Source organism: Vulpes lagopus, chromosome 15 (genome assembly GCF_018345385.1).
Source record: "Vulpes lagopus strain Blue_001 chromosome 15, ASM1834538v1, whole genome shotgun sequence".
Classification (NCBI taxonomy): domain Eukaryota; kingdom Metazoa; phylum Chordata; class Mammalia; order Carnivora; family Canidae; genus Vulpes; species Vulpes lagopus.
The window spans coordinates 33408382-33434777 of NC_054838.1; the positions used below are offsets into that span (position 1 = coordinate 33408382).

General features: G+C 36.9%; 1 protein-coding gene across 2 annotated transcripts in view; it reads right to left on the minus strand.

Annotated features, from left to right (window-relative positions):
* The window catches only part of LOC121476278 (prolylcarboxypeptidase), a 64122-nt gene that overhangs the window by 11410 nt on the left and 26316 nt on the right, over nucleotides 1-26396 (minus strand). For both annotated transcript variants that reach the window (XM_041730094.1, XM_041730095.1), the window contains exons 2-6: nucleotides 20284-20424; nucleotides 16141-16242; nucleotides 10100-10281; nucleotides 9710-9867; nucleotides 8961-9133 (exon numbers count right to left, since the gene is read on the minus strand). In XM_041730094.1, the coding sequence (XP_041586028.1) occupies nucleotides 8961-9133; nucleotides 9710-9867; nucleotides 10100-10281; nucleotides 16141-16242; nucleotides 20284-20424 (756 nt within the window). The remainder of the gene's footprint in view (nucleotides 1-8960; nucleotides 9134-9709; nucleotides 9868-10099; nucleotides 10282-16140; nucleotides 16243-20283; nucleotides 20425-26396) is intronic.

Genomic DNA, 26396 nt, shown 5'->3' on the forward strand with positions numbered 1-26396 from the left:
TTTTGATTTGTCTATAAAACAATCTTAAACATCTAACAGCATTGCTTGACAATTTTTATCTCGAGTATAATCCTGTTCATAAATGAATAAACCATCATTCTCTAAGTATAAAATTTAAATTACTCTTAGCTATAGAAATAAACCAGTCATTTGCATGGTGTGCAAAATCCTCCACACCTACCACTGTAGCTTCCTCCCTTGTTTCAGTCTAGCAAAATTATTCCCACCACATCAGGCTCTTTCTCTCCTCTTTGCCTTTATTCACCCTGAAATACCCTTTTCCCACTCTCCCACTCCATTAATGTCTGGCAAACACCAATTCATTTTCTATAATACTTAGCTTAAGTATCACCTCCTCTGTGAGGCTATCATTAGCTATGCCCTCAAGTTGGGAAGAAGTAGATCACTCCCTTTGTGCTTCTACTTATAACCTGTACTTGTTTCTAGCAGAGCCCCTATAACACTGCACTGTATTCATTTGATTCCAAAACATCTCACTCAGCACTTAGCAAGGTATCTGACACCTAAATGCTAACTAAATGAATAAATACATTTTTGTGAAAATGCAAAATTTGTAAAATTTCTTATGGAAAAACTATATCAAACTCCAATATCTGTGGTATGATAAGAAGCACACCAGGTAGTACCCTAGATTCCAAATATTCTTATTACTGAACTATAATTAGCACCTGAAATTCTAGTACTAAAAATCACACAATACTCAGGGTCGGGAGTAAAGCAGGAATGACTAGACAGGGGTGTGGGGAACTTTTAAGGGAAGAAAAATATTCAATATCTTCACAGAGGTCTGGGTAATACAACAAACAGTCCACTTGGAATTTGTCTAATTAACTGTATATAAATTTTATATTAAAAAAAGAATCATACAGGGGATCCCTGGGTGGCTCAGCGGTTTAGTGCCTGCCTTCAGCCCGGGGTGTGATCCTGGAGTCCTGGGATCGAGTTCCACATCAGGCTCCTTGCATGGAGCCTGCTTCTTCCCTGCCTATGTCTCTGCCTCTCTCTCTCTCTCTCTCTCTCTCTCTCTCTCTCTCTGCGTGTCTCTCATGAATAAATAAAATAAAATCTTTTTTTAAAAAAGAATCATACAAATAATAAACTCTAGTTAATGATGATAAAGACGAAGTACACTAATGTCTGCAACTCACTGAAATGCATTTAAAAGGTAAAATGGAATGAAGGATAGAAGAATGGCTAGGCAAATATGTATGTGCTAAATCAAATATAGCAAAATGCTTTTCTAGAATTTAAGTGGTATTTTTATGGGTGTTCACTGTCCAATTATTTCAGTGTTTCTGTATTTGAAATTTTTCACAATAAAATGTTGGGGAAAAATCACAGGCAATGGAATCAGAGTAGAAAAACAACAATAGCTACTAATTACTAAGTTCTGGGTTTACAATCATTATATCATACATTCCTCAAACAATCTTATCAGATATATTATTGTCCACTATTTTACACAGAGAAATTGAATCTTAGGTTAAATCACTTTATTTAAGGTCATCCAGCTGGTAAATGTTAAGATCTAGATACAACTCCAGATCTCTCTAGTTCTGAAATATACACCTTATCCATTACGCTACACAACTTAAAAAGCATTCCTTGTAAAACTGCAAATAGCCTCAATAGCAAGGAAAACACATTTATTAAGTTTGCATCCTCTATTAACACCTTGACATGAAGTCAGTGATTTGGTCCTTTCTCCTCTCATATGGAAAAGATTGTATACAGCAGGCAAGTTCTGATTAAGAGAGAGAGAGAGAAAGAGAAAGAGAGAGAGAGAAAGAGAGAGAGAGAGAGATGTCCAGAGAAGAAAGAGCCAGGAAAGAAAGAGTCTAGTTACCCTACTTCAGGGAGAGACTCTGGGCAGCAGAAGCCACAAGGCCTGGGCTGGGGACGTGCTCCCACTCAGGAAAGAAGGACACTGAGAAAGAAGTGAACAGCAGAAAGCAAACCATCACAGTTCTGCTTAGGACCAGTTTCCAGCAACACCTTTCTGAAAAAAAAAAAAAAAAAAAAAAGGAAATGTGAAAAGGCAGAAGAAATGTTATCAGGGAAAATTCAATGCTCCTCCCCAAACGCATTTAGCACAAAAATATTTCTGTACTTTGTGAAAAAACAGTTTCAGTGTCAAATAATTTTTTTTCATAGTCAAATAATTTTAAGAAATGTTGTATCTGCAAATGTGAACAATTTACTTGACTGCAGGATTCCTCAGAGCCTTTAACATGCTCAATGTGGCTTTCCAAAAGGGAGACAGAGTGTGCACTACTCCCAGTAAGTTTTAGAGTGAAAGAAAAGTCAGAAATTAAGGTGTCCAAAGAACTTGGATATACCTTAAAAAGTAAGAGAGAGGTCATAAGAATAAGATACACCTGAAAAGGTATACATAAAGAAACAGAATTGAGCAAGCCTATCAAACCTAAAGGAGTAAGAAAATGTAAGCTGAAGAAAAAAAAGGCAAAAAACAGTGTTTTCTGACAACTTTCAATTATTGATGGTAAGTCAAAAAATACCTAACATTTGCATAGCACCTTTCTCAGAAAATGTTCCTAAGAAATACTCAAGAAAATATGGAAATTAAGGACCAATCACAGAATTTGTTAAACTACTAATTCCCAACAGTTGATCAGCATTCCTTCTTTACTGTGGACATTAACAGTGGACTCTGCTCTTTCCAATTGCAACATAAAACTATGGAATGGATCCATGGGATGCATAGAAAAGCATTATGTTCAAGCACAGCTAGATAGATGAGGCGGGGTGACAATGTAAGCTGGGCAGGAGGAAACGGGGAGTGCTGACGAGCAATAACAAGTGGCTTAAAACTCTGGACAAGAACAGTAGCAAGTTAAGTGTGACTCACATGCTGGCATCAGATCCCCTCTCAGAGCTAGAACACTAGGCCTCTGTCAGGCAAAGAAAAGGAGTCCCCATGAATAGCCATCTCTGCAAACAGCAGTTACTGTCACTCCTTAAAAGACACAAGCATGGCTGGGGACCGGCACCAGCTGACAATACTTGGGTTTCTGCAGCCCCAGTTACACAGAGAGAACATCATGGTCAGAAACTTGGCGTCTGCTAATAGAGATTCTGTGTCCAGATTAAGGCAACTCCTGGATCTACTGTCCTCTGTGAGGTCAGGGCTCCCTTGGAGTACTGGGTTCAGTTCTGAGCATCACACTCTAAGAAGGACAATGATCAACATGAGAAAATCCAGAGGGGAGCAAGCAGGATGGGGAGTTGAGGAAAAGTTGAAGCAATCCTACAATTCCTCATTTGTATCATTCCTAATCTTTCATACTACAAAAGGCTACAATAAACAACCCTGGGGCTAAATCTTAACATACACTCTTGTTTTCTTAAGATAACTGATTCAAAGTAAATAAACATTTTTTAAAAGATTTTATTTATTTGAGAGAGAGGTTAAGAGAGAGAGTGAGAGAAAGAGAGAGCACGTGCGCACAAACAGGTGGAAGAGGGGCAGAGGGAGAAGCAGACTCTGCTAAGCAGGGAGTTGGGAGGAGGAGCTCGATCTCGGGACCTCAGGAGCAGGAACTGAGCTGAAGGCAGATGTTAAACCAACTGAACAACCCAGGTGCCCTGAGAAAGAAAAAATTTTAAGGCCTTTGCTACATCCTGTCAAGCAAGGATGACAGAAGAAAGAAAGTACCAATTTATAATTCTACTGGTACACTAGATAATAGAAGGCCTAAAAAAAAAATCACTTAAAATTTTTTGTAAAATATTTACAAATTTACTAAGAGAATTTTATTATTTTAGTGCTTCTAAAGTTCCCTTCTAACACAAAACTTCTGTGAGTCCAAGCATCATCCTCTAGCATAAAGAACACAATCTCTACATATTTCTATATAGTTTAACAATTAGGGTTGCCAACTACTTCCATTCAAAATACTCACCACTCATGTACCTCTGTACTATATTTTCTATTCATTTTGTGGACACAATCAAATTAGCTTCTTCTAAACAATTTCTACACAAGGTATAGCATTTCTACTTAAGCCATAAATTCACTGATAGGAGGGTATCGGGACTGAGGCTGCTAGTACAACTACTGAATACCCCTTAAGGTCAGGTACCTTCCCTACAATGACCCAGGAAAAACATATAATGGCCATCCCCAAATCACAAAGGCAAAAAAAAACCTTGGCAAGGTCTGGCTAGCGATAAACAGTCTGAAAACTACAAATATAAGTTCTAAACCGAGACTTTTGCCACAAAGTCCTGGTAAAACACTGTTCTTCTATTATTATACAACAACAATAATAGCTATTGTTAATATCATATAACTAGTATCAATTTAGTGCTTACTATACACTATTACATTCTCATTATGAACCTAATAAGCATTACAATTACCATATCCGCACTTTGCGGATGAGGAAACTAAAGCACAGAGAGGTTGTTAAGAAACTTGCCCAAAGTTATACAGCCAGGAAGTGGCAGAGCTGGGATTTAATTAAATCCAAGACTCACTCTAGAGCTTCCATTTGTAATAACCAACACTACACATACTCAACTTCAAAGTTGTAGTATTAGAGAAAAATAACACAAACAGTGCCTAAATATACCTGTAGTCTTATGCTTAATTTTTTAAGCAAAATTTTTTATTCTTAGACTATCTTTATATTTTTCTAAGTTTATTTTAGGTAAAAATTCTAATAAAAGGGATTCTGTGGCAATATAAAAGTCACATAACTTTTTAAATATGTAATAAAAAAAGAAAACTGTAAAATAGAGTAATTAATATGAAGCTCAACAATCAACATATGAAATACTTAATTTACTTTCTATTTCCTAGAACAAAGGTGAATGCCCAGGAAAAACTTAAAAAGAGCATTATAAGTCCATTTTAATAATTCTGGTTTTCTTTTTTTTCTTTTTTTAATAATTCTGGTTTTAAAGAGTATAGAACTAGATAGAACATTCCAATCTTAGTACCAAATAATTACTTTTGCACCCAAATATTTAGATTCTGCCCTTTGACCCCACATACACTACAGAAAGTAAAGATAATGATTTGTTTAAAAGCTTTACGTGTCCCCTTACCTATAAAAATAAGCATTTGAATAAGAGAAAGATAAAGGGGGCAAAGAAATTTTTTTTAAAGGAAAGAAAGAAGATGGGTTAAAAAAAAAAAAAGACTAACCTCCTCTCAGAAAGTATGGTCCATCCACATTAGAGAAAGGATTAAGCAGATACATTCAGCTTTTCTAACAGATTTTCTTTCTCTAAGGCTTCAATACCCCTCTCACACTCACAGATAATCACATTAGTTTTGTCATTAAAAGCTCTCTTTTCATAGAATGCACCTAAACCGCTTAAACCACCCAGAGAGGTCGCATACATTATCAAACACCAAGACAAACGGAAGAGATTTTCCATCTTATGTCTTATTATTTCACTGTATCTATCTGCATGCTCAGAAGGCTAAGCCAAAAGATTTGGTGAGTTATCAGCTAAAAACTTATTCAAAATAAACAACCTCTATAGTATCCTTAAAAATTGCTCTTTAAACTGAGAAGAGACCTGGTAGTTTTTAATGCTGACAGAGTAGTCAAATGACAGAGAGGTTTTTCTATTTCCCTTTTCTCTTCTTCCCTGCATTCCCTCAGCCAAGTCGATGATTATTTCTGCATGAATGTTGCAGCTTCTGTTAACAGTAAACAAAAGCAAATGGACTCCGAGTGTGCAAAGCTCACAAACAAATTAAAAGAATGATACTGGAGTTGACATGGAAAAGGCATTCAATCACTGTCTCTGGATCCTTCAGAACTGTACAAGGTCCAGGCAGAATTGGAAATCACTTACTTTTTTTTCATAACCTAACTGTTACACATTATCTCACTATCCTAAGCCTGAGTTACAGACTTAGAAAAGGACTGCTGTTTGTCAGTTCTTTAAAAAGGAGGAAGTGTATCAGAGGGAGGAGGAGTCCTGGCTAAATGGAACTATCCAAGTGAAAGAGCGGTCCCCAACTGGGTAGTGTTTCTGGGATTAGTGGGTTGAGAGAACAGAGAGGAGGTCAAGAAAGGAGAAACAGAATGAACAGTGAAAGAAAGTGATCTGAAGCTAAAAGTTTGAGAGGGAGGCATGTAGTAGAAAAACTCTGAAATCATATAGGATAAAACTGGAAATAGAGGCAATGAAAATTGCTCAAGCAGGGGGCAAAGAGATTTCTTTTGGTTGGGGTACAAGCAAGAAACAGAATCATATTATAAGCAATTAAGAACTCCTTAATATGCCGAAAGAAAGGATAAAGCCAGTAAGAAAGAACTGAAGAGAAATGTAAAAGGTGATTGTCGGGCAAAAATACAAGTTATCTTGCCCTAAAAATAAACTTTTAGAATGTAAAATATACAAAAGATAAAAAAAGGATTGTGCTAAATCAAAAACAGATGACAAATATTTGAGATATACTCAATTAACTTTGAGTGAATATTTAGGAGAGAGAAAGGATAGAACATTTATTTACATTTAAGATGCAACAACAAAATATCTCAAAAGGAACGTAAAAGAAATGGAGAGAAAAGCAAAGTTAGTGTTCCTTGTTCCAAATCACACAGAAATGAACATTAAAAAACTGTATTCCTCTGGCTTTTTTCTAAATCAGGGGTCAGCATGCCAAATCCAGGCTATTGCCTATTTTAGAAATAAAGTATTATTGTCACACAGTCTTCCTCATTGATTTATATTTGTCTATGGCTATTTTCTTGCTATAACTGCAGAACTGAGTAACTGCAACAGAAACTGAATGGCCCACAAAACATAAAATATTTATTATCTAGTCCTTTACAAATAAAGTTTGCCTACCTTCATTCTAAATAACAAGGGAATTCCCCATGTTTTTATCACCTGACAAACTCATTTGCTCTTCGAGTGGGCATAAAAATCCAAACATAATTCTCACTTTGTACAAAGAATACAGTTAAATCTGATAGTTGACACAATATGGCTAGAGATACACCCAAAACTTCATCCAAATCCTCTCCTAATCCAGGGCAATATGGTAGAAGATCAGAGGCTCTGAACAATGGTAGACCCAAGTTCAAATTCCACTTTCACCACTCTTCACGGAGTTTAAATTTCCTCTCCATAAAACTCCATAAATTTCCTCTCCATTGTAGCTTTTTCCCATATTGTGGGGATTAAATGGGATAGCATACATGAAAGTATTCTGTAAACAGTAAAATAATATAGATAAAGGTATCAGCACAAAGACATATATGGAGGCTAACTGGCTCAAATTTAGTTTTTTCTCATTACTTTGATCCAGGTTTTCTTATCATGAAAGAAATCTGCTCTTTTAAATAATTCTGTATTGATTAAACTCAATTTAATTCTTTACACATTTACCTCTGGCCTGCTATGTGCAAGACATCCACTTGTCATTCTATATTTTCGATGATGAATAGCAAATGACTCTGTTCCATTTGGGTTACAAAGTTTTGAGCAAAATGTTCATTTAATATTACGTTCAAAAAGAATGTATTAAGTTGAAAGTGCTTTTGAAAACTGGTTCTCATATTATCAAGTGTATTTACATTTCCGGCACTCATTGTAGCTGTAAAATCAGTTATATTCTCTAAACTTAACCATTAAGTTGGCCAAATTTTGATTTTAAAAGTAAGACGAGGGGATCCCTGGGTGGCTCAGTGGTTTAGAGCCTGCCTTCGGCCCAGGGCGTGATCCTGGAGTTCTGGGATTGAGTCCCACATCAGGCTCCCTGCTTGGAGTCTGCTTTTCCCTCTGCCTGTGTCTCTGCCTCTCTCATTCTCTCCCTCTGCGTCTCTCATGAATAAATAAATAAAATCTTAAAAAAAAAAAAGTAAGATGAATATTCTTTACAAAAGAATGTTTAAAAGGGGATACACAATAAAGAATTTTGCCATGCAAAGAACCTAAACATTTATGGTATAATGTATCTTTACACTTTACAGAGTGTCTTCACATCTAATATTTTATTTGATCTTCAGCACAACCCTATCGGAAATGTAAATATCATGATCTCATTTTGTAGAGCAAGTCATGGAGGTTTGGAAGAAGACTGCCTCACCCAAGATCACACCTGATAAATGGTAGTTGTGGATCAAGGATTCAGAGTCAGTACTCTTTCCACTCCACTCTGCTGCATAGTTATCGCTTCTTTATGATATGTGCAGCGCTTAGAATACATTAGCAGTTGACTGAATCATAGCACTATGATAGCAGTTGCCATTTATTAAACACTAACCATATATAACATAGGTCTATGTGTCTCACATACATCACAAAGATTAATTATCCATGCGAAGTATACAACACAGGACTTGGCATATAGTAATCATTCCATTAGCAGCAACTACTGGTCTTAGTTCTAATTCAAACTCTATAATCTACACATTTTTTCTCCTTTATTCAAATGAGAGGAAATTAATGCAGCAAAACTGGGTAAGGGGAGCCTGGGTGGTGCAGTTGGTTAAGCTGTGAACTCTTGGTTTGGGTTCAGGTGGTGATCTTAGGGTCTTGAGATGAGCCCTGCATTGGGCTCAGCACTCAGTGTGGTCTGCTTAAGAGAGTCTCTCCGCTTCCCTCTACCCCGCTCCCCACTGTGTTCTTTCTCTCTAAAAAATAAATAAATAAATCTTAAAAAGAAAAGAAAAGAAAAGTTAGATAAGATGTCCAAGGTGAGTAAGGATTTCTGCCCAGGTTAGTCATACCAAAGTAATACCATACTTTGTCACTGGAGATTCCTCTGATGCTCAAAGTAGCAGAAAGCACCAATTTAAAAAACAAAACCCTGACACTAATAGTACAATATACGTTAACTAACTTGAATATAAATTTTTTTAAAAAAAGGAAAGATGCCTTCTAAAAACAAAAAGAGAGTGAGACAAGTCCATATTAAAAGTGATGACAGGACATTTTCCTATTACCTTGATAGGCCATGCAGGCAAAGGCTGTAAAAAGTCAGACTCATAAGGGTAGTCCACCATTGCCAGATTTATCCAGGTTTCAGAGATCCAAACTTTCAAATGTTGGACATCCTGAGTATTTGTTAGTGGGGCACATAAGTGAAGGGCTTCAGAAAGCCAACCCAAGCCAGCACCTGAGAATAGAATCACATTGTTGGAATCTAAAAAGCAGTCCCTGACAGAAAGTTTTATTTGGTATTTTAAAAAATTCAATCTTCTATATCCAAGAATGCTTTTTCAACATTTAATAAAATATTTTTAGAGCACCTATATAATCTTATGATAAACAAGTTGTCTATTCTGAGTTTGCCAGAATTTATATGAATTATTCCATTTCAAAGATATTACTTATATGAATTATTCCATTTCAAAGATACTATTTAAATAAGTAAATAAATAAAATGGAACATTAGAGAGCATTCAGAATGTGTAAACCACAACTAAATACAACAAATGGATGTATGACATAATATTGAGCAAAAGACAGCAGACACAAAACATAAATGTTCCTGATTATACCAGATGATGATTATACTATTATACCATACTGATTATATTTTCCCTTGTGAAATTTCATCAAGTGATGTATTTTATTTGTGTACTTTTCTGTATGTTCTACTTACATTAAAAAAAAAAAACTGAGAAGTGTTGAAATTAACAAGTGAAAGGTAAGTAACTCCATGATATCTATTCTATTAATTGAATCATACCTGTTCTTGAATATCGATTAATAGCATCCCAGGACCTACGGATGCTTTCTGAACAATTTGGGCCACTTTTCTTAAAATCTGTAGTTACAATCTCCATAAATACACCACAAGATACCAGATTACCAAATTGCCAGATGGGGGCAGAGGCTGCAAGAGCTCTAAATGGTGAGAAAAATAAGAAAGGAGAAAAGAAAACAAATGTAACTCACTGAATTCAAGTTTTAAAATCAAAACTGATATTGAACAAAAATGGTGAGAGAAATAAGTTGTTAATGAGATAGAAAGTAGAAATATCAGTAAACAGAACATGTTTTACCCCCCCCCCCCAAATTTCTAAGTATGCCTTGACAATCATTAAGAAGTGCTCATGTCCAACATAAATGCATTTACCCAACCACCATATGAGGATATTTCATCCTGAACCAGGCTGCAAGCATGCCACCGTAAGAGCCCCCTACGGCAATGACAGGTTGATTTTTAGCTCCTGGGATTGTTCTTTTCAAGTGTTTGATTAACATTGCAAAATCAGCCAGAGCTTGTTCTGATGTCAGATAATTCAAGTGTCTGGAATCCTAAAGAAAAGTAACAAAGAACACGTATAAATGTACACATAATAGCAGCCCAGGCATAGCATAGATCCAGGAAAAAAGCCAGTCAGATAAGCTTTTCTCCAAATAGAATATCTAGGCAATTGAGTTAAAATACCCAGTCAACACAATAGCAAAGCTGATTTAAACAAATCATTAAAAAAAAATTATTTTACATTTGTGGGATGAACAATGTAATTTTTATTAAAATGCTATTTACCAAAGATCTTGTTGAGGCAGAAACAACAGAAACAAACTGTAACATTTAAAATAGCAAATGTGATAGAATATAACTCTCAGCTTAACAGACAATTGCTGTATTATAATTTTTATTTTAATAAAACTTGAAACAGGGGCACCTGGGTGGCTCAGTGGTTGAGCATCTGCCTTCAGCTCAGGGTATGATTCCAGGATCCTGTGATCAAGTCCTGCATCAGGCTCCTTGCAGGGAAGCCTGCTTCTCCCGCTGCCTATGACTCTGCCTCTCCCTCCTTATTCTCATGAATAAATAAATAAAATCTTTACAAAAAAAATAAATAAAAGTTAAAAAAACCTGAAACATTTAGGGGCGCCTGGGTGGCTCAGTCAGTTAAGCATCCACCTTTGCCTCAGGTCATGATTCCAGAGTCCCAGGATCAAGGCCCTGTGTCAGGCTCCCAGCTCAGCCTGCAGTCCACTTCTCCCTCTGCCTCTGCTCCTCCCTTTCACTTATTCTCTCTCTCTCTCAAATAAATAAAATATGTCTGTATGGCTACCATACAAAGGTATATTGAATCCTGTGAAAAATTAAAGAATCATCAATCAAAATAAAACTCATTCTCCCTAATCAGAAAGATAATTATCATGTCTGATATACCAACAACTGGAAATTACCCTGTTGTAAACAACTATAAAATTGGAGTTAAAAACAAAAACCAATATAGCAACTATATTCAAGCATTAGAAAACATGCAATGTAAAACATTGATTCCTGAGAGAAGGATACTCATAAAGTTCCATGATCATCTAATTCTGCCTAGAGATAATTGCTTCGCTTCAACATAGAGAGGTAGAACTCAGAATCCTGCTAAGCTGAGGAGGCTAATAAAGTATTTCCTTTAAAAGTCTAAGTCTTCTCTCTTTGAACTTGGACTGGACTTAGTAACTTGGTTCTAACCAACAAAATGTGTCAGAAGTGATATGTGGCTTCCAATGTTAAGTCATAATAATCCCAAACAGTTTCCACCTTGCTCTGTTGGATTACTAATTTTGAGGAAAGCCAGCTATTTTGTCATGAGGCCACTCAAGTAAGGCTTTGGAGAAACCTAGGAAGAGACAAACTGCAGCCTCTTGCTAACACCCTGCAACATTTTGTCACTCATGTGGATTCTCCTTATAGTGGAGAGGGTTCTCTGGCAGCAGTCAGGCCTTCAGATAACTATTAGCACCAGCTGACATCTCAACCTCATGAGACCCCTTGAAAAAGAACCTCCTAGCCGAGCCACTCTTTTTTTTTTTTTTTTTCCGAGCCACTCTTAATTCCTTACCCATAGGAACTATGAGACAATAAATGTCAATTGCTGTTTTAAGTCACTGAGGTTTGAGGTAAATTGTTACATAGCAATAGGTAAATAGTCCAGCTATATACCTATTAGGCTACCCTATTTGATCTTCATGCTTTGGTCTCACCACTGTTTGACTTTGTCCATCATTTGGCACATTCAAAAATCACAGTTCTCATCTTTCCTCTTTCCTATGTATGTCACCTACTCCTTTAACTTTACTCCTTATCCAAGATGCAGATTTTCTGACCTCTTACCTCCTTTCTTTTTTTTCTTTTTTTTTAATTTTTATTTTTATTTACTTATGATAGTCACAGAGAGAGAGAGAGGCAGAGACACAGGCAGAGGGAGAAGCAGGCTCCATGCACCAGGAGCCCGATGTGGGATTTGATCCGGGGTCTCCAGGATCGCGCCCTGGGCCAAAGGCAGGCGCCAAACCGCTGCGCCACCCAGGGATCCCTTACCTCCTTTCTCATTGTCTGTCTGTCACTAATCTTTTACTTCCAGCTTTCATGGCACCATATATGGTTGAGTGTGAGTTTTTTCTAATCCTCACATATTTGTAATATTATCTCCTAAGCTACTGACAAAATCTGTGAGCACATGAAGAGAAAGAAGGATATCAAAGAGAACCCTTAGCTCCGTTTTGCTAACAAAGTATGAATCAAAGGGATCTAGGAGAGGATATTACGTTTTTGCCTGCAATAAGCTACTTCCCAATGGTTTCAGAACTCATCAACTCCTCTAATCAGATAATTATGCAGAATAATAAACTAAAGAATTGAGTTTCCCATGCAGTATCACTATGTGGCACACATATCACCAAATTGTTCTGCTTTTCATTTACAACACAAGGACTTTTTATTTATTTTATTTATTTATAACATGAGCTAATAAAGCCTTTGAGAACAAAAATTAAAACTCCTTTCAAAATAGGCAGCCTAGAAAATTACTGTCCCCAAGTTCTTTTGACTCAGAGTTCCCCAAAAGGATAGCTGATCTTAGATAATACACAATCTTTTTAAATTTAATACTTTTAATGTAATTTAGAAAAAAACATACCTAGACAAAGTTTGAAAAGTTAGTTGTTTAGAGAAAAATATTATGTAGGTAATAGTGCAGATGGCAAATTCATATACCCAGAATCACAAAGGTAGTACATGAGTGACTTAGTTAAGGAAAAAGTACCCTTTTTATTAGGTGTAGAGTCTATGGTCAAGGCCAAAGCTCCTTGTGAGCTCAGGAAAGGCCACAAGGGAATCTAAGTGGCCGGATGGACTCCCAAAACAGGGATAATTTATTCTGACTATATTGAAAAATACCTTATTAAATATTTGAGTACTCATTATATTTTTCTTTGTGGTAGACCCCGTAATTTAAGTGTATAACTTATAAAGCAGAATTATTTACTGACATTTTTGAAACAATGAGAAGTTCCCTCCATAGTCTCTGCAGCCATTCCTTAAGATTTTGCTGGTGAAGGCTAGCCTCATCACACGGAGTTAAAGACTGATTAACATTAGAAATGATAATATTATGGTTTAAGAAAGGCTTAATCTGTTTGATTGCATATAAAAAGAAAAGATTAAATACAAATTTTTGAAATTTCAAGCTGTTCAAGTTAAAGCTATCATTTCTTTCTTAGAGTGGGACATGTTATTAGAACATGTAGTATCCTAAACTTAAAAAAAAAAAAAAACCCAAAAACCTTTTAAACTTAAAAATAAAAAGTATACAGGCATACCTCAGAGATATTGCAGGTTCACTTCCAGACCACTGCAATAAAGTGAATATCGCAATAAAGCGAGTCCAACGACTATTTTGGTTTCCTAGTGTACATAAAAGTTATGTTTACACTATACTGTAGTCTATTAAGTGTGCATTAGTATTATTTCTAAAAAGATGTACATACCTTAATTTAAAAATACTTTACTGATAAAAAATGCTAACCATCATTTGAGCCTTCAGTAAGTTTTCTGAGCTTTTATCTTTTTACCAGTAGAGGATCCTGCCTAAATGTTGATGCCTGCTGACTGGTCAGGGTGGTGGTTGCTGAAGCCTAGGGTAGCTGTGGCAATGTCTTAAAAATAAAACAACAATGAAGCCTGCCACATTGATTGATTCTTCCTTTCATGAATATGCTTTCTCTTAGCATGTGATGCTGTTCAACAGCACGTTACCCACAGAATTTCTTTCAAAACTGATCAATCCTCTCAAACCCTACAACTGTTTTACCAACTAAGTTTATATAATTTTCTACATTCATTGTTGTCATTTCAACAATCTTCACAGAATCTTCACTAGCAGTAGATTCCATCTCCAGAAACCACTTGTTTTGCTTATCCATGAGAAGCAACTCTTCATCCATTCAAGTTTTATCATGACATTGGAGCTATTCAGTCACATCTTCAGGCTCCACTTGTAATGCTAGTTCTCTTGCTGCTTCCATCACATCTGTTGTTATATCCATTTTTTTTTAAGATTTTATTTATTTATTCATGAGAGACACAGAGAGAGGCAGAGACAAAGGCAGAGGGAGGAGAAGCAGGCTTCCATGAAAGAGCCCGATGTGGGACTTGATCCCGAAATTCTGGAGGCAAAGGCAGATACTCAACTGCTGAGCCACCCAGGTGTCCCATGTTGTTATATCCTCCACTGAAGTCTTTAACCGCTCAGCATCCACAAGGGTTTGAATCTACTTCTTCCAAATTCCTGTTAATTTTGATATTTTGAATCCTTCCCATGAATCCTGAATGTTCTTCACAGTATCTAGGATTGAATCCTTTCTAGAAGGTTTTCAATTGACTTTGCCCAGATCAGAGGATCCCTCTCTATGGCATCTATAGCCTTACAAAATGTATTTCTTAAATAAGATTTGAAAGTCAAAATGACTCCTTGATCCATTGGCTGCAGAATGGATGCTGTATTAGCAGACATGAAAACAACATTCATCTTATTGTACATCTCCATCAGAGCTCATAGGTGACCACGTGTATTGTCAATGAGCAATAATATTTTCAAAGAACTTCTTTCTTGAGCAGTAGGTCTCAACAGTGGGCTTAAAATATTCAGTAAACCATGTTGTAAACAGATGTGTAGTCATCCAGGCTTTGTTCATCCATTTATATAGCACAAAGTCCACTTTGTAAGTAAAATTCTATAAGGCTCTAGGATATTCGGGATGGTAAACATGCATTGGCTTCAAATTAGAGTTACTAGCTACATTAACCCCTAACAAGAAAATCAGGCCATCCTTTTGAAGATCTGAAGCCAGGCACTGACTTCTCCTCTCTAGCAATGAAACTCCTAGATGGCATCCCCTTTTAACAAAAAGCTGTTTTGTCTATATTGAAAATCTATTGTTTAGTGTAACCACCTTCATGAATTATCTCAGATCTTCTAGATAACTTGCTGCAGCTTCTACATCAGCATTTAACTGCTTCACCTTGCACTTTTATGTTATGGAGATGGCTTCTTTCCTTAAACCTCATTCATCAGCCTCTGCTAGCTTTAGACTTTTCTTCTGCAGCTTTCTCACTTCCCTCAGCCTTCATCAAATTGAAGAGAGTTAGGGCTTTGCTCTGGATTAGGCTTTGGCTTGAGGGAAATTGATCTAATTGTGGAAATTGTGGCTAATTTGATCTTCTATCCAGACTATTCAAACTTTCTCCAATATTAACAATAATGCTGTCTCACTTTCTTGTCATTTGTATATTCACTGGAGTAGCACCTTTATTTTCTTTCAAGAAGTCTTCCTTTGCATTCACAACCTGGCTGAATGACTGGCACAAGAGGCCTTGCTTTTGGCCTCTCTTAGCTTTCAACATGCCTTCTTCACTAAGCTTAATCATTTCTAGCTTACTATTTAAAGTGAGAGATGTGCAACTCTTCTTTTCATTGGAACACTTAGAGGCCATTGTAGGATTATTAATTGGCCTAATTTCAATATTTTTGTGTCTCAGGGAATAAGGAGGCCTGAGTAGAGGGAAAGAGATGAGGGAATAGCTGGTCGGTGGAGCAGTCAAAACATATACATTACTTATCAATTAACTTTACCATCTTATGTAAGCATCTAAGAGATGACCGATCGCAAATCACCATAACGAATACAATAATAATGAAAAAGTTTAACATATTACAGGTATTAACAAAATGACAGAGACACAAAGGAAGCAAATACTGCTAGAAAAATGGCACTGATTGACTTGCTCAACACAGAGTTGCTACAAACCTTCAGTTTGCAAATAAACATGATCTGTGAAGTACAGCGAAGTGCAATAAAACAAGGTATGCCTGTACTCACCTTGAATGAATTGTTACCAAAAGGTAGGGACTCTCCATAGTATCGATGTTCTGCAAACACCAACATAGCCTTCAGTTCCTCAGCCACATCCCACATGAACCCCTAGGAAACATTTACAAATCCATAGGATAAAAATTAGGATGTGAAAAAAGTCATTGAACCTTTTGGCAACTCATATAAAATGAACGTTAAACCAAACCAAAAGAGTTCTGAGAAGCTGCACAATTTATATTTGTTCTACAGATAAATACACATCAATCTCACACTATATTAGAGTGAAACAATTAAAAATAAGCCCAAGTCACTCAAATACCAGTCATTCCAACTCTCCTTATTCTAATACTCTACCTGTGGAATCAATATTATGTTGAAAATAGTCTTCAAATTGCACTGTGTACCAAACAGCTAGGAAAAAACTGAGGGTATTTTTTTAAAGATTTTATTTATTTATTCATGACAGAGAGAGAGAGAGAGAGAGAGAGAGAGGCAGAGACACAGGCAGAGGGAGAAGCAGGCTCCATGCAGGGAGTCTGACATGGGACTGATCCCGGATCACAGGATCACACCCCGGGCTGAAGGCGGCACTACACCACTGGGCCACCAGGGCTGCCCAGAACTGAGGATATTTAAGTTAGCTTCCTACTTGTAAACATTTACAAAATAAAAGAAAAAGGGATCCCTGGGTGGCGCAGTGGTTTGGCGACTGCCTTTGGCCCAGGGCACGATCCTGGAGACCCGGGATTGAATCCCACGTTGGGCTCCCGGTGCATGGAGCCTGCTTCTCCCTCTGCCTATGTCTCTGCTTCTCTCTCTCTCTCTGTGTGACTATCATAAATAAATAAAAAAAAAAGTTAAAAAAAACCCAACAATATAAATAAGCATACTGGACTCCATTGGGTTTTATATTAATCTTATTTACTTGAAAATACATAGTAGCTAACAACAGCTAATAAGAGAGTATTTGCAATGTGTCAGGCACTGTTCTAAATACTTCATATATATTAATTCATTTAATTATACCAACAATCTAGGAGATAGGCAGTTTTATTATCCCCATTTTAGAGACAAGGACACCGAGGCAGAGTAGTTTAAATATTCTGTGATAGTCACACAGCTAGAAAGTGGCAGAGCCAAGATCCGAGCACTGGCTGTCTGGCTTCACAGCAGAATTATCAAGTGCTGTTCGATCTCCTTATGTCCACACTTAATGCTGATCATTAATCAGTCACTGCATTTTTTTCACTTACCTCAAGTGATGCCCTCAGAATCCTTCTGGACAAAGCACTCTAGGCAGTCAACATCAATCAATTAAATTTAGATTTAGCACAGATTAAAACTATTTGTCATTCCTAGGGCACACTTGTTTTTTAATGAACTGCTGTTCCCTAACAACTAAGAACTTCTAAAAGGTTTTGCTCATTTTGATCAGTAAATGAACAATTAAAAGAGCTGTATGCATGTAATGATGGAGAATTTACCTGTTATCTGTGATGGTTTCACTAACCCCCACTTTCTCTCTTAAGACCTTGCCCATTCCCTGCTGTTTATGTGCAGATCCTGTAACAGCCAGCTTAAGCATGCCCTCCTCTGCCTGCCATTTTGGCACTGCTGATCACTCCTGCCTTTCAACAGCACTGTGCTAGGCACAGATCTCTATTACTGTGTTGTAGTATTTGCTTACATGTGTGTCTTACCCTACCAGACTATGAACTTCTTAAAGGTAAGGAACACCTATGAAAATAGCCAGACCTCTGGGGAGCTGACCTCAGGTTTTGAAAGGAAGCAATTTAATAAAACTGATTTACATTATAATAAGTGATTATTTGGCTGCATCTATTTCAGGGTGTTTGTGTTTTTCAGAAGAGGTGTAATATATTAACATTTAATAATATTATTGCATTGACCTAAGTTCCTAATTCTTATTTAGTCCTTATAACTCTATGAACCAGATTATTATTAATACATCCATTTAGCAGATAAGAAAACTGAGGTACAGAATTAGAAACCGCCCAAAGTCATACAGCATAACAGCAAAAGCGGAATTCAATCCTTATCAGTACTTATCAGTCTACTGCTCTTGACTATTCTGCTATACTGTCTCTTAATAGATGAAGGTCCAGAATATGTGAAAATGAAACCAGGACATTTTAGTACATACTCCTAAGGAGGTGTCTAGGGCTGGGAAAAAGCCAGGATCTTTCTAAGGATCTACCTCTAGCTACTTCCCTGGAACTGGTACCTACACTGTACAGCTTTTCCTCTCTACCACTTTTGAGGCAAGCCTTAAATTTCAGTGTCTGTCAGAGCAGTGGAGGCAGGAACAACTGCCTACCTATAGTAAAGAAGAAAAGGAGGGGGGGCACCTGGGTGGCTCAGTCAGTTAAATGTCCAACTTTTTTTTTTTCTTTTTTTTTTTAGAATGTCCAACTCTTGATTTAGGCTGAGGTCATGATCTCAGGGTTGTGAAATCAAGCTCTATGTTAGGCTCCACACTGAATGTGGAGCCTGCTTAAGATTCTCTCTCCACTCCCTTTGCTTCTCCCCTCCCACTCTCTATCCCTCTGAAAGAAAGAAAGAAAGAAAGAAAGAAAGAAAGAAAGAAAGAAAGAAAGAAAAGAGAAAAGGAAAGGAAAGGAAAGGAAAGGAAAGGAAAGGAAAGGAAAGGAAAGGAAAAGGAAAAGGAAAAGGAAAAGGAAAAGGAAAAGGAAAAGGAAAAGGAAAAGGAAAAGGAAAGGAAAGGAAAAGAAGAGGAAAAGAGGAAAGGAAAGGAAAAGAAGAGGAAAGGAAAAGAAGAGGAAAGGAAAAGAAGAGGAAAGGAAAAGAAAAGGAAAAGAAAAGAAAAGAAAAGAAAGAAAAGAAAAGAAAAGAAAAGAAAAGAAAGAAAAGAAGAAAAGAAAAGAAGAGGAGGAGGAGTTGGAAAAATAACTGGATAACTGAACTGGATAGGAGAAGCTGCCCCATGGCCTTGGCATAAATGGGAAGTCACACAAGAGAAAGTAAAAAAAAAGCTAAAGCAGTCTCAGTTGTTTCATAGAAAAAGTAAGCAGGAATCTGATGGAAAATAAACCCTAACTTCATTTGTCACTAATCTAAGAGAAACAGACATCCTAGGATCTCATTTCTCAGGGAATTATTTTATTTTCAACTAATATATTTAAACTCAACATTCCTAAGCAAATAATCAGAAATGGGAAATGCAGTACAGCATAATTGGATTCATACCTTTGCTTTCAACAAACATTTACTGAGCCCTCCTGAATACCAGGCACCATGCCAAACACTGGCAGTAGAGAAAATATGATTCAGTCTTCGCTTTAACGTAATTCGCAGACTAGCTTTTTAGTAGTAAGTTGGTATTTTCTAATCATAGCTTTGGAACATAAAAAAGGAAAATTTCTTCCTCGCAAGTGTCCTTCTAAATTAAATGTTAATATGTTTAAGTGTTATCATAAAAGATGGTAGAATGTATAGTCAAGGAAGCAAGCTAACATCTACACTATTTTTTAACCCTCACAAATATAAGAAAAATAGAACTTAGGAAAATTAAATTAAAATATAGCTACAACTTTACCTCTCTTCATTCCTACTTAATAATCAAACTTGCTGGGTTTTGTTTTTTTTATTTGTTCTGGCTTTGTTCAGGTTTCATTCATTTATTCATTTAACAGATACATACTGAGCACCGACTATATGCCTAGCATAGTTTTAGACTGAATATACAACACTGACCAGAAATTCATGCCCTGTGTATTGTAGAGATCATAATCAAAACAAATAAACCAAAAACATCTATATGCAATAACATTCTTATTCCCATGTCCCTCATATCCTTATTCACTCTAGAAATAAGCTGGGATTAAAAAAAAAATCTAAGACTCAATTATCCAAAAATAATATTTCATTCTTTTCATGTATAATTCTTTGAGGCAAAACACACAGGCTTACTGGATATCTGGATTCATTCTTTTGTGATCTTCCCATTGATATACTTCTGCCATTTTCCTATTATTACTGAGTTTTATCTGTTATTTTTTAAAGAGCTTCACAATTAATTATAGTAATAGTTGGTCATATATACTGCAAAACATTTTTTTCCAGTTTGCCATAATAAAAGGCAAATTGAGCATTGGAATTTGCACATACCGTATTATTGCAAAACCAGATAATGTCCCCTTCATTACCAGTGTAGAAAAGTATTGACCCACCATCTTTCTTCCAGTGTTCATCAGCAATTAGGTACCGCTGTTTAAAAGTTTTATCAACAGCAAATCCAAAATGATCAACCTATGACAAAAACAAAACAGACCAATTTCAGAGGAAAGTAATTAAATGAGATCAACAAAAAAGTAATTAAGTTTATTTTTCCATTAAAATCAACCTACGTTACAAAAATAATGACAAAACTTTTTAAACTTTATTTGATTTTAGCTGCAGTAGTAATATTGGCACTTTATTTTTAAATTACTTTCTTTATATTGTAAGATAAAATAGTGCTAGGGGAACCTGGCTGGCTCAGTCTGTAGAACATGCAACTCTTGATCTCAGGGTCATGAGTTCAAGTCCCACATTGGGTGTGAAATCTGCTTAGAAACAAAAAAAAAAACAAAAACAGGGGCATCTGGGCATCTCAGTTGGTTAAGTGCCTGCCTTCAGCTCAGGTCATGATCTCAGAGTCCTGGGATTCAGCCCCATGTTGGGCTCCTGCTCTGTGGGGAGTCTGCTTCTCCCTCTCCTTCTGCCCCTCCCCCCCACTTATGCATGCTCTCTCTCTCAAATAAATAAATAAAATCGGGGATCCCTGGGTGGCGCAGCGGTTTGGCGCCTGCCTTTGGCCCAGGGCGCGATCCTGGAGACCCGGGATCGAATCCCACATCAGGCTCCCGGTGCATGGAGCCTGCTTCTCCCTCCGCCTGTGTCTCTGCCTCTCTCTCTCTCTCTCTGTGACTATCATAAATAAATAAAAAATTAAAAAAATAAATAAAATAAATAAATAAATAAAATCATTACAGAACAACAATAAAAAACTTATCAGTACTCAAGATTTTCAGCATAAGAGAAAAGATAACAATTATAAAATCAAGGAGCTACTTAAAAACACAGTAATGTTAAAACTGAATTGGAAACAGAGATATGAATCCATTAACTTTAAAAATACATATATCCCTGGGGGTCCTGGGTGGCTCAGTTGGCTGAGCATCTGCCTTAAGCTCAGGTCATGATCCCAGGGTCCTGGCCTTACACTGGGCTCCCTGGTCAGTGGGGAATCTGCTTATCCCTTTCCTTCTGCCCCTACCCCTCCCTGCTTGTGTGTGCTCTCTCTCTCTCTCTCTCAAATAAATAAATAAAATCTTTTTTTAAAATACAGATATCCCTCACAATCTGAATTTTCATTATCCAAACTTTCAATATCAAAATTCAAGGACTAAAAAGACTACTGAAGGGGCGCCCAGGTGTCTCAGTTGGTTAAGCTCTGCCTCTGGCTCAGGTCATGATCTCAGGGTCCCAGGATACAGCATTGGGCTCTCTGCTCAGCAAGAAGTCCACTTCTCCCTCTGCCTCTGCTACCCCTTCACTCCTGTTCTCTCTCTCTCAAATAAATAAAATCTTAAAACAACAACAACAACACTCTAAGAAACAAAACAGAGGATCATAGGGGAAGGGAGGGAAAAATAAAATAAGACAAAATCAGAGAGGGAGACAAACCATAAGAGATTCTTAAAAGGAAACAAGTTGAGGGTTGCTGGAGGGGAAGGGTGTGGGGGGCTGGGGTAACTGGGTGACAGGCATTAAGGAGGGCACATGATGTTATGAGCACTTGGTGTTATATGCAACTGATGAGCCACTGAACTCTATCTCTGAAACAATACACTATATGTTAATTAATTGAATTTATTTTTTTAATTAATTGAATTTAAACAGAGTTAAATTTAAAAAAAAAACACTGAAAAGGTCTATGAACATTGTCACCCCATTAACAATGGACATTTCAAGGACCAGGATTTTGGTGTTTAACTCATCCCCCACAAGGAACTAGGGCTTGTCAGTGAAGTGGCTCACTGGCATTTGAGGAAAAAGAAACTACAATCAAACTATGTTACAAAAATAATCACAAAGCTAATTTTTATCACTAGATTCAGGTGATGACAGCATCTTGCTGTGCAAGAAAGCAAGGAAGTGCTCAAAAATTAACTGAGTTATGTCTAAAGGACATAGGAGTCAACTATAAAGGACTATCATTGGCTCGATTTAATAAACTGAACATAAAACAAATTGAACATAAAAAGAACAGTGACGGGGCACATGGGTAGCTCAGTGGTTGAGCGTCTACCTTTGGCTCGGGTTGTGGTCCCAGGGTCCTGGGATTGAGTCCCACATCAGGATCCCTGCAAGGAGCCTGCTTCTCCCTCTGCCTATGTATCTGTCACTCTCTCTGTGTCTCTCATGAATAAATAAATAAATAAATAATCTTTAAAAGCAAACAAAACAAAAAGAATAATGACTGTAGTAGCTGATTGGAACACTCATTTCACAAAAATCTACTAGTTCAGAAGGATATCAAAAAAGCAAAAGCAAAATGTATTGTCATTTGCCACTATTTAAGGTGTCTATTAAACCAACTCCTAACTTGGGAATACAAAAGTAAATAATATTTAACCCGCCCTTTCAAGAGAATTGTGTTTCAAGATACCAAAGAGTCCCAGTTAATGAAAAAGAGTTCTGTTTAATTAAATATCAGCTAAAGCAGAAGGAATGACAGAACTAGACAAATGATGGTTTTTGCAAGCCCTCATGAAATTAGTGATTTGGGCAAGAATTACCACATGATGTTAAAAGCATTAGGAGAATGAATGACAGGAAAATGAGGACCAAAAGTAATACCATGGAGAGTACTCTCTTGTTAAAAGGGCAAAATGTAATTTTACAATGGAAGGATCAGGCTGTCATCACCTGAATTTAGTGATAAAAATTAGCATCACTGGCAGTGGGGCAGGCATGGATTATGCACCTCCTCATGTGGTTTAACACAAAGTAAATTTCACCTATGATAAAATCATGTCAAAATTGTTCAACCTGTATCTTTTTCCAGCTTTCAGATCTAATTTCTTTTACATCTAATTTCCTGTTTCCAGGAAATGCACAGGGTAGAAGAACAAGCTAAAGACACTTTGCATAGGCAGACAAATCCAAATGTGTGATAAGACAATGGTAAGGCAATGTCATGATAAATACATAAACTTTAAGGAACAAAATAACCAGATGGAATGCATGAGTCCAGGCTGTATCCTGGTTTGCACAAATGATACAACGATAATTTAGAGACAATTAGGTTAATTTGAATATGGACTAAGTATTAGATGATACTAATGACTTGTTAATTCTGTTAGGAGTGATCATATAGTGGCTGCATAAGGAAATATTTTTCTATTTTATAGCTGTATATTGAAGGATTTAGAAATACCCTACTGTCTGCAATTTACTTGAAAATATTTCAGCATAAAAAAGTAAGTTAATTTATTTTTTTTTTTTGAAGTAAGATTTAAAGGAAGAAAATTTAATCTATACTGAAAGAGACAAAATACAGGATATGGAGACTTTGCAAGACAATATAAAACACGTCCAAATGATAAAAATGACACAATAATTTTAAGCTTAAAACAAAAGAACCTTAAACTTTTGAGATTTCTTTTTTACCCTTCCCTTAATAAATTCACCATTTTTTTTTTTAAGATTTTATTTATTTATTCATGAGAGGCACAGAGATGGAGGCAGATACAAAGGCAGAGGGAGAAGCAGGCTCCTTGCAGGGATCCTGATGCAGGACTCAATCCCAGGACCTCAGGATCATGCCCCGAGCTGAAGGCAGTCAACCACTGAGCTACCCAGGCATCCCAATAAACTCACCATTTAAAATATAATTATCGGGCAGCCCCGGTGGTCAGTGGTTTAGCGCCACCTTGAGTCTAGGGTGTGATCCTGGAGACCCAGGATCGAGTCCTACATCAGGCTCCCTGCATGGAGCCTGGTTCTCCTTCTGCCTGTGTCTCTGCCTCTCTCTCTCTCTGTGCCTCTTATGAATAAATAAATAAAAGGCTTATTGTTTAAAAAAATATAATATAATATAATATAATATAATATAATATAATATAATATAAAAAATTATCAAATCCTACAACATGGTAACATTCATGAGCAACTACCTGAATTTACAGTGTTATACCATAGTACAGAGCCCCACTGAACCTTTAGGATCATGAGGCTGAATCTCCCCAGTACTCTGGAGAGACAGAAGTAAAATGCAAATGCTGCATCTGGTCTAGAGCAGATCCAGTAACCCAATGCTGCTCCAGATATTAAACTGTCTGGTTCAGACCAAAACCAGGTTCTGCAAGACTTCTCTAGGCCACTCTAAAACAGATGGGATTCTTCACACGCAGTTCCATCCACACACTTCACATTATTTCAGAGATCCCATAATGCAAGTTTCTCAAAACTGCACTAATTGCATACTTCCTGATGTCCATGATCATCGATATACTCCTAAGCTATTCTAAAGACTACCTACCTCAGTATAAAAAATAGTTTGTATAGAACAGGTATATAATAATGATGTCCACGTGCTAAAAATCTCCTCCATTTAAATGTTAATTCAACATATATAATCAATCACTCATTCAACAAGCATCTATTGAATTGTCAAGTTCTTATTCTGGGCCAAGAAGTAAGCTAAGCAATAGGATAAAGTGTTGGCTGACCCACAACACCTACATTTAATTTAAATGAGTTCAACTATACCCATTCGCCTAAAGATAAGAGAGCAAGAGAAATAGCGGAGGGAAGATAGACAAGTGGTTCCACTTGCCTCCATTCAGTTGATACAGCAGTCCTCCATAAGAGGTCCCCAGAAACCAGAATCAGATCACCTGGGAATCTGTTAAAAAATGCAAATGCTGGGATCCCTGGGTGGCTCAGCGGTTTAGCGCCTGCCTCTGGCCCAGGGCCTGATCTTGGAGTCCCGGGATCGAGTCCCACATCAGGCTCCCTGAATGGAGCCTGCTTCTCCCTCCTCCTGTGTCTCTGCCTCTCTCTGTCTATAATAAATAAATATTTAAAAAAAAAAAATGCAAATGCTCTGGCCGAATCCGACCTACTGAGTCAGAAACTGTGGAGAGAACCCAGTAATCTGTGATTCCAATGTACAGCTAAAGTTTTAACAACAACTGAGTTAGCCTCATCCCCCAAATAGAAGATGAATCTGCTATTCTTTCTTTTAATCTAAGTTTCAGAGTGCCTCTAATACTGTAAGCATTTCGCCATGCTGAATAAGGGTCTGGTTTTAAAGATGTGCATTACCACCTAACATGGCCCCTAAATACAAGCCAGCCTCATCATTTGAAGCTCAACAGGAAAATCCATTGTCTGTTTCACCAAAGAAGGAAAGACTGGCTGTGCTGGACTTAAAGAAAGGAGGGACATGGCACTCTAACAAGATACCTTACTGTGGGATTCTCAAAGATTATTCTACTGTAGTGATTTTCACCTTATCTATTGACTTCAGAAACCAGGCTTCTTGTAAAATGAGATATTATTATACCCTTAAAAAGCAGCCCACAAAAAAAGGTATTTCAATAGTCCAATCTAAGCAAACATGGCTATGTGTTTGTATATAGCATGTTAAACATAAATACTAAAAAATTCTTGCCAGAGGAAAAGTTTTCATCTAGAATTTTAAGGGTCACCAGAACTTTAGAACCAGAGAATGCCAAATTTGTATGTGTGACCACTGTCTGGCCACGCCTGCTCCTAGTAATTCATCCCTAATTGTTTAAATTGGGAGGAAAAGGGAAGAATTCTGGTATGGTAGAAAGAAAGCAGGTTTGCAAATTAACAGACCTGAACTTGAACCTCTACTGTGAGGCCTCAAGCAAGTCATTTAACCTCTGTCTGAGCCCAGTATCTTTCTATATAAAATAAGAATAACACATAAAGGATTGCTATGAGGATTAGAGAAAATGTACCTAAAGTACAGGTAGAGTTTCTAACATATAAGTTCTCAGTAAATGTTAGTTCTCCTCTCCATCTCATTTGCAAACCAGTCCTAAGCATGGAGTACTTAGATGCGGTAAATAAGGTGGAGGGAGATGATAAAGCTTTCAAAGAAGAAAAAAAAAAAAACTTCTTCATATAATTATAAGAAGTACCTTTGGAATGCTGAAATCTCTCTCTCTCTCTTTTGTGTGTGTGTGTGTGTGTGTGTG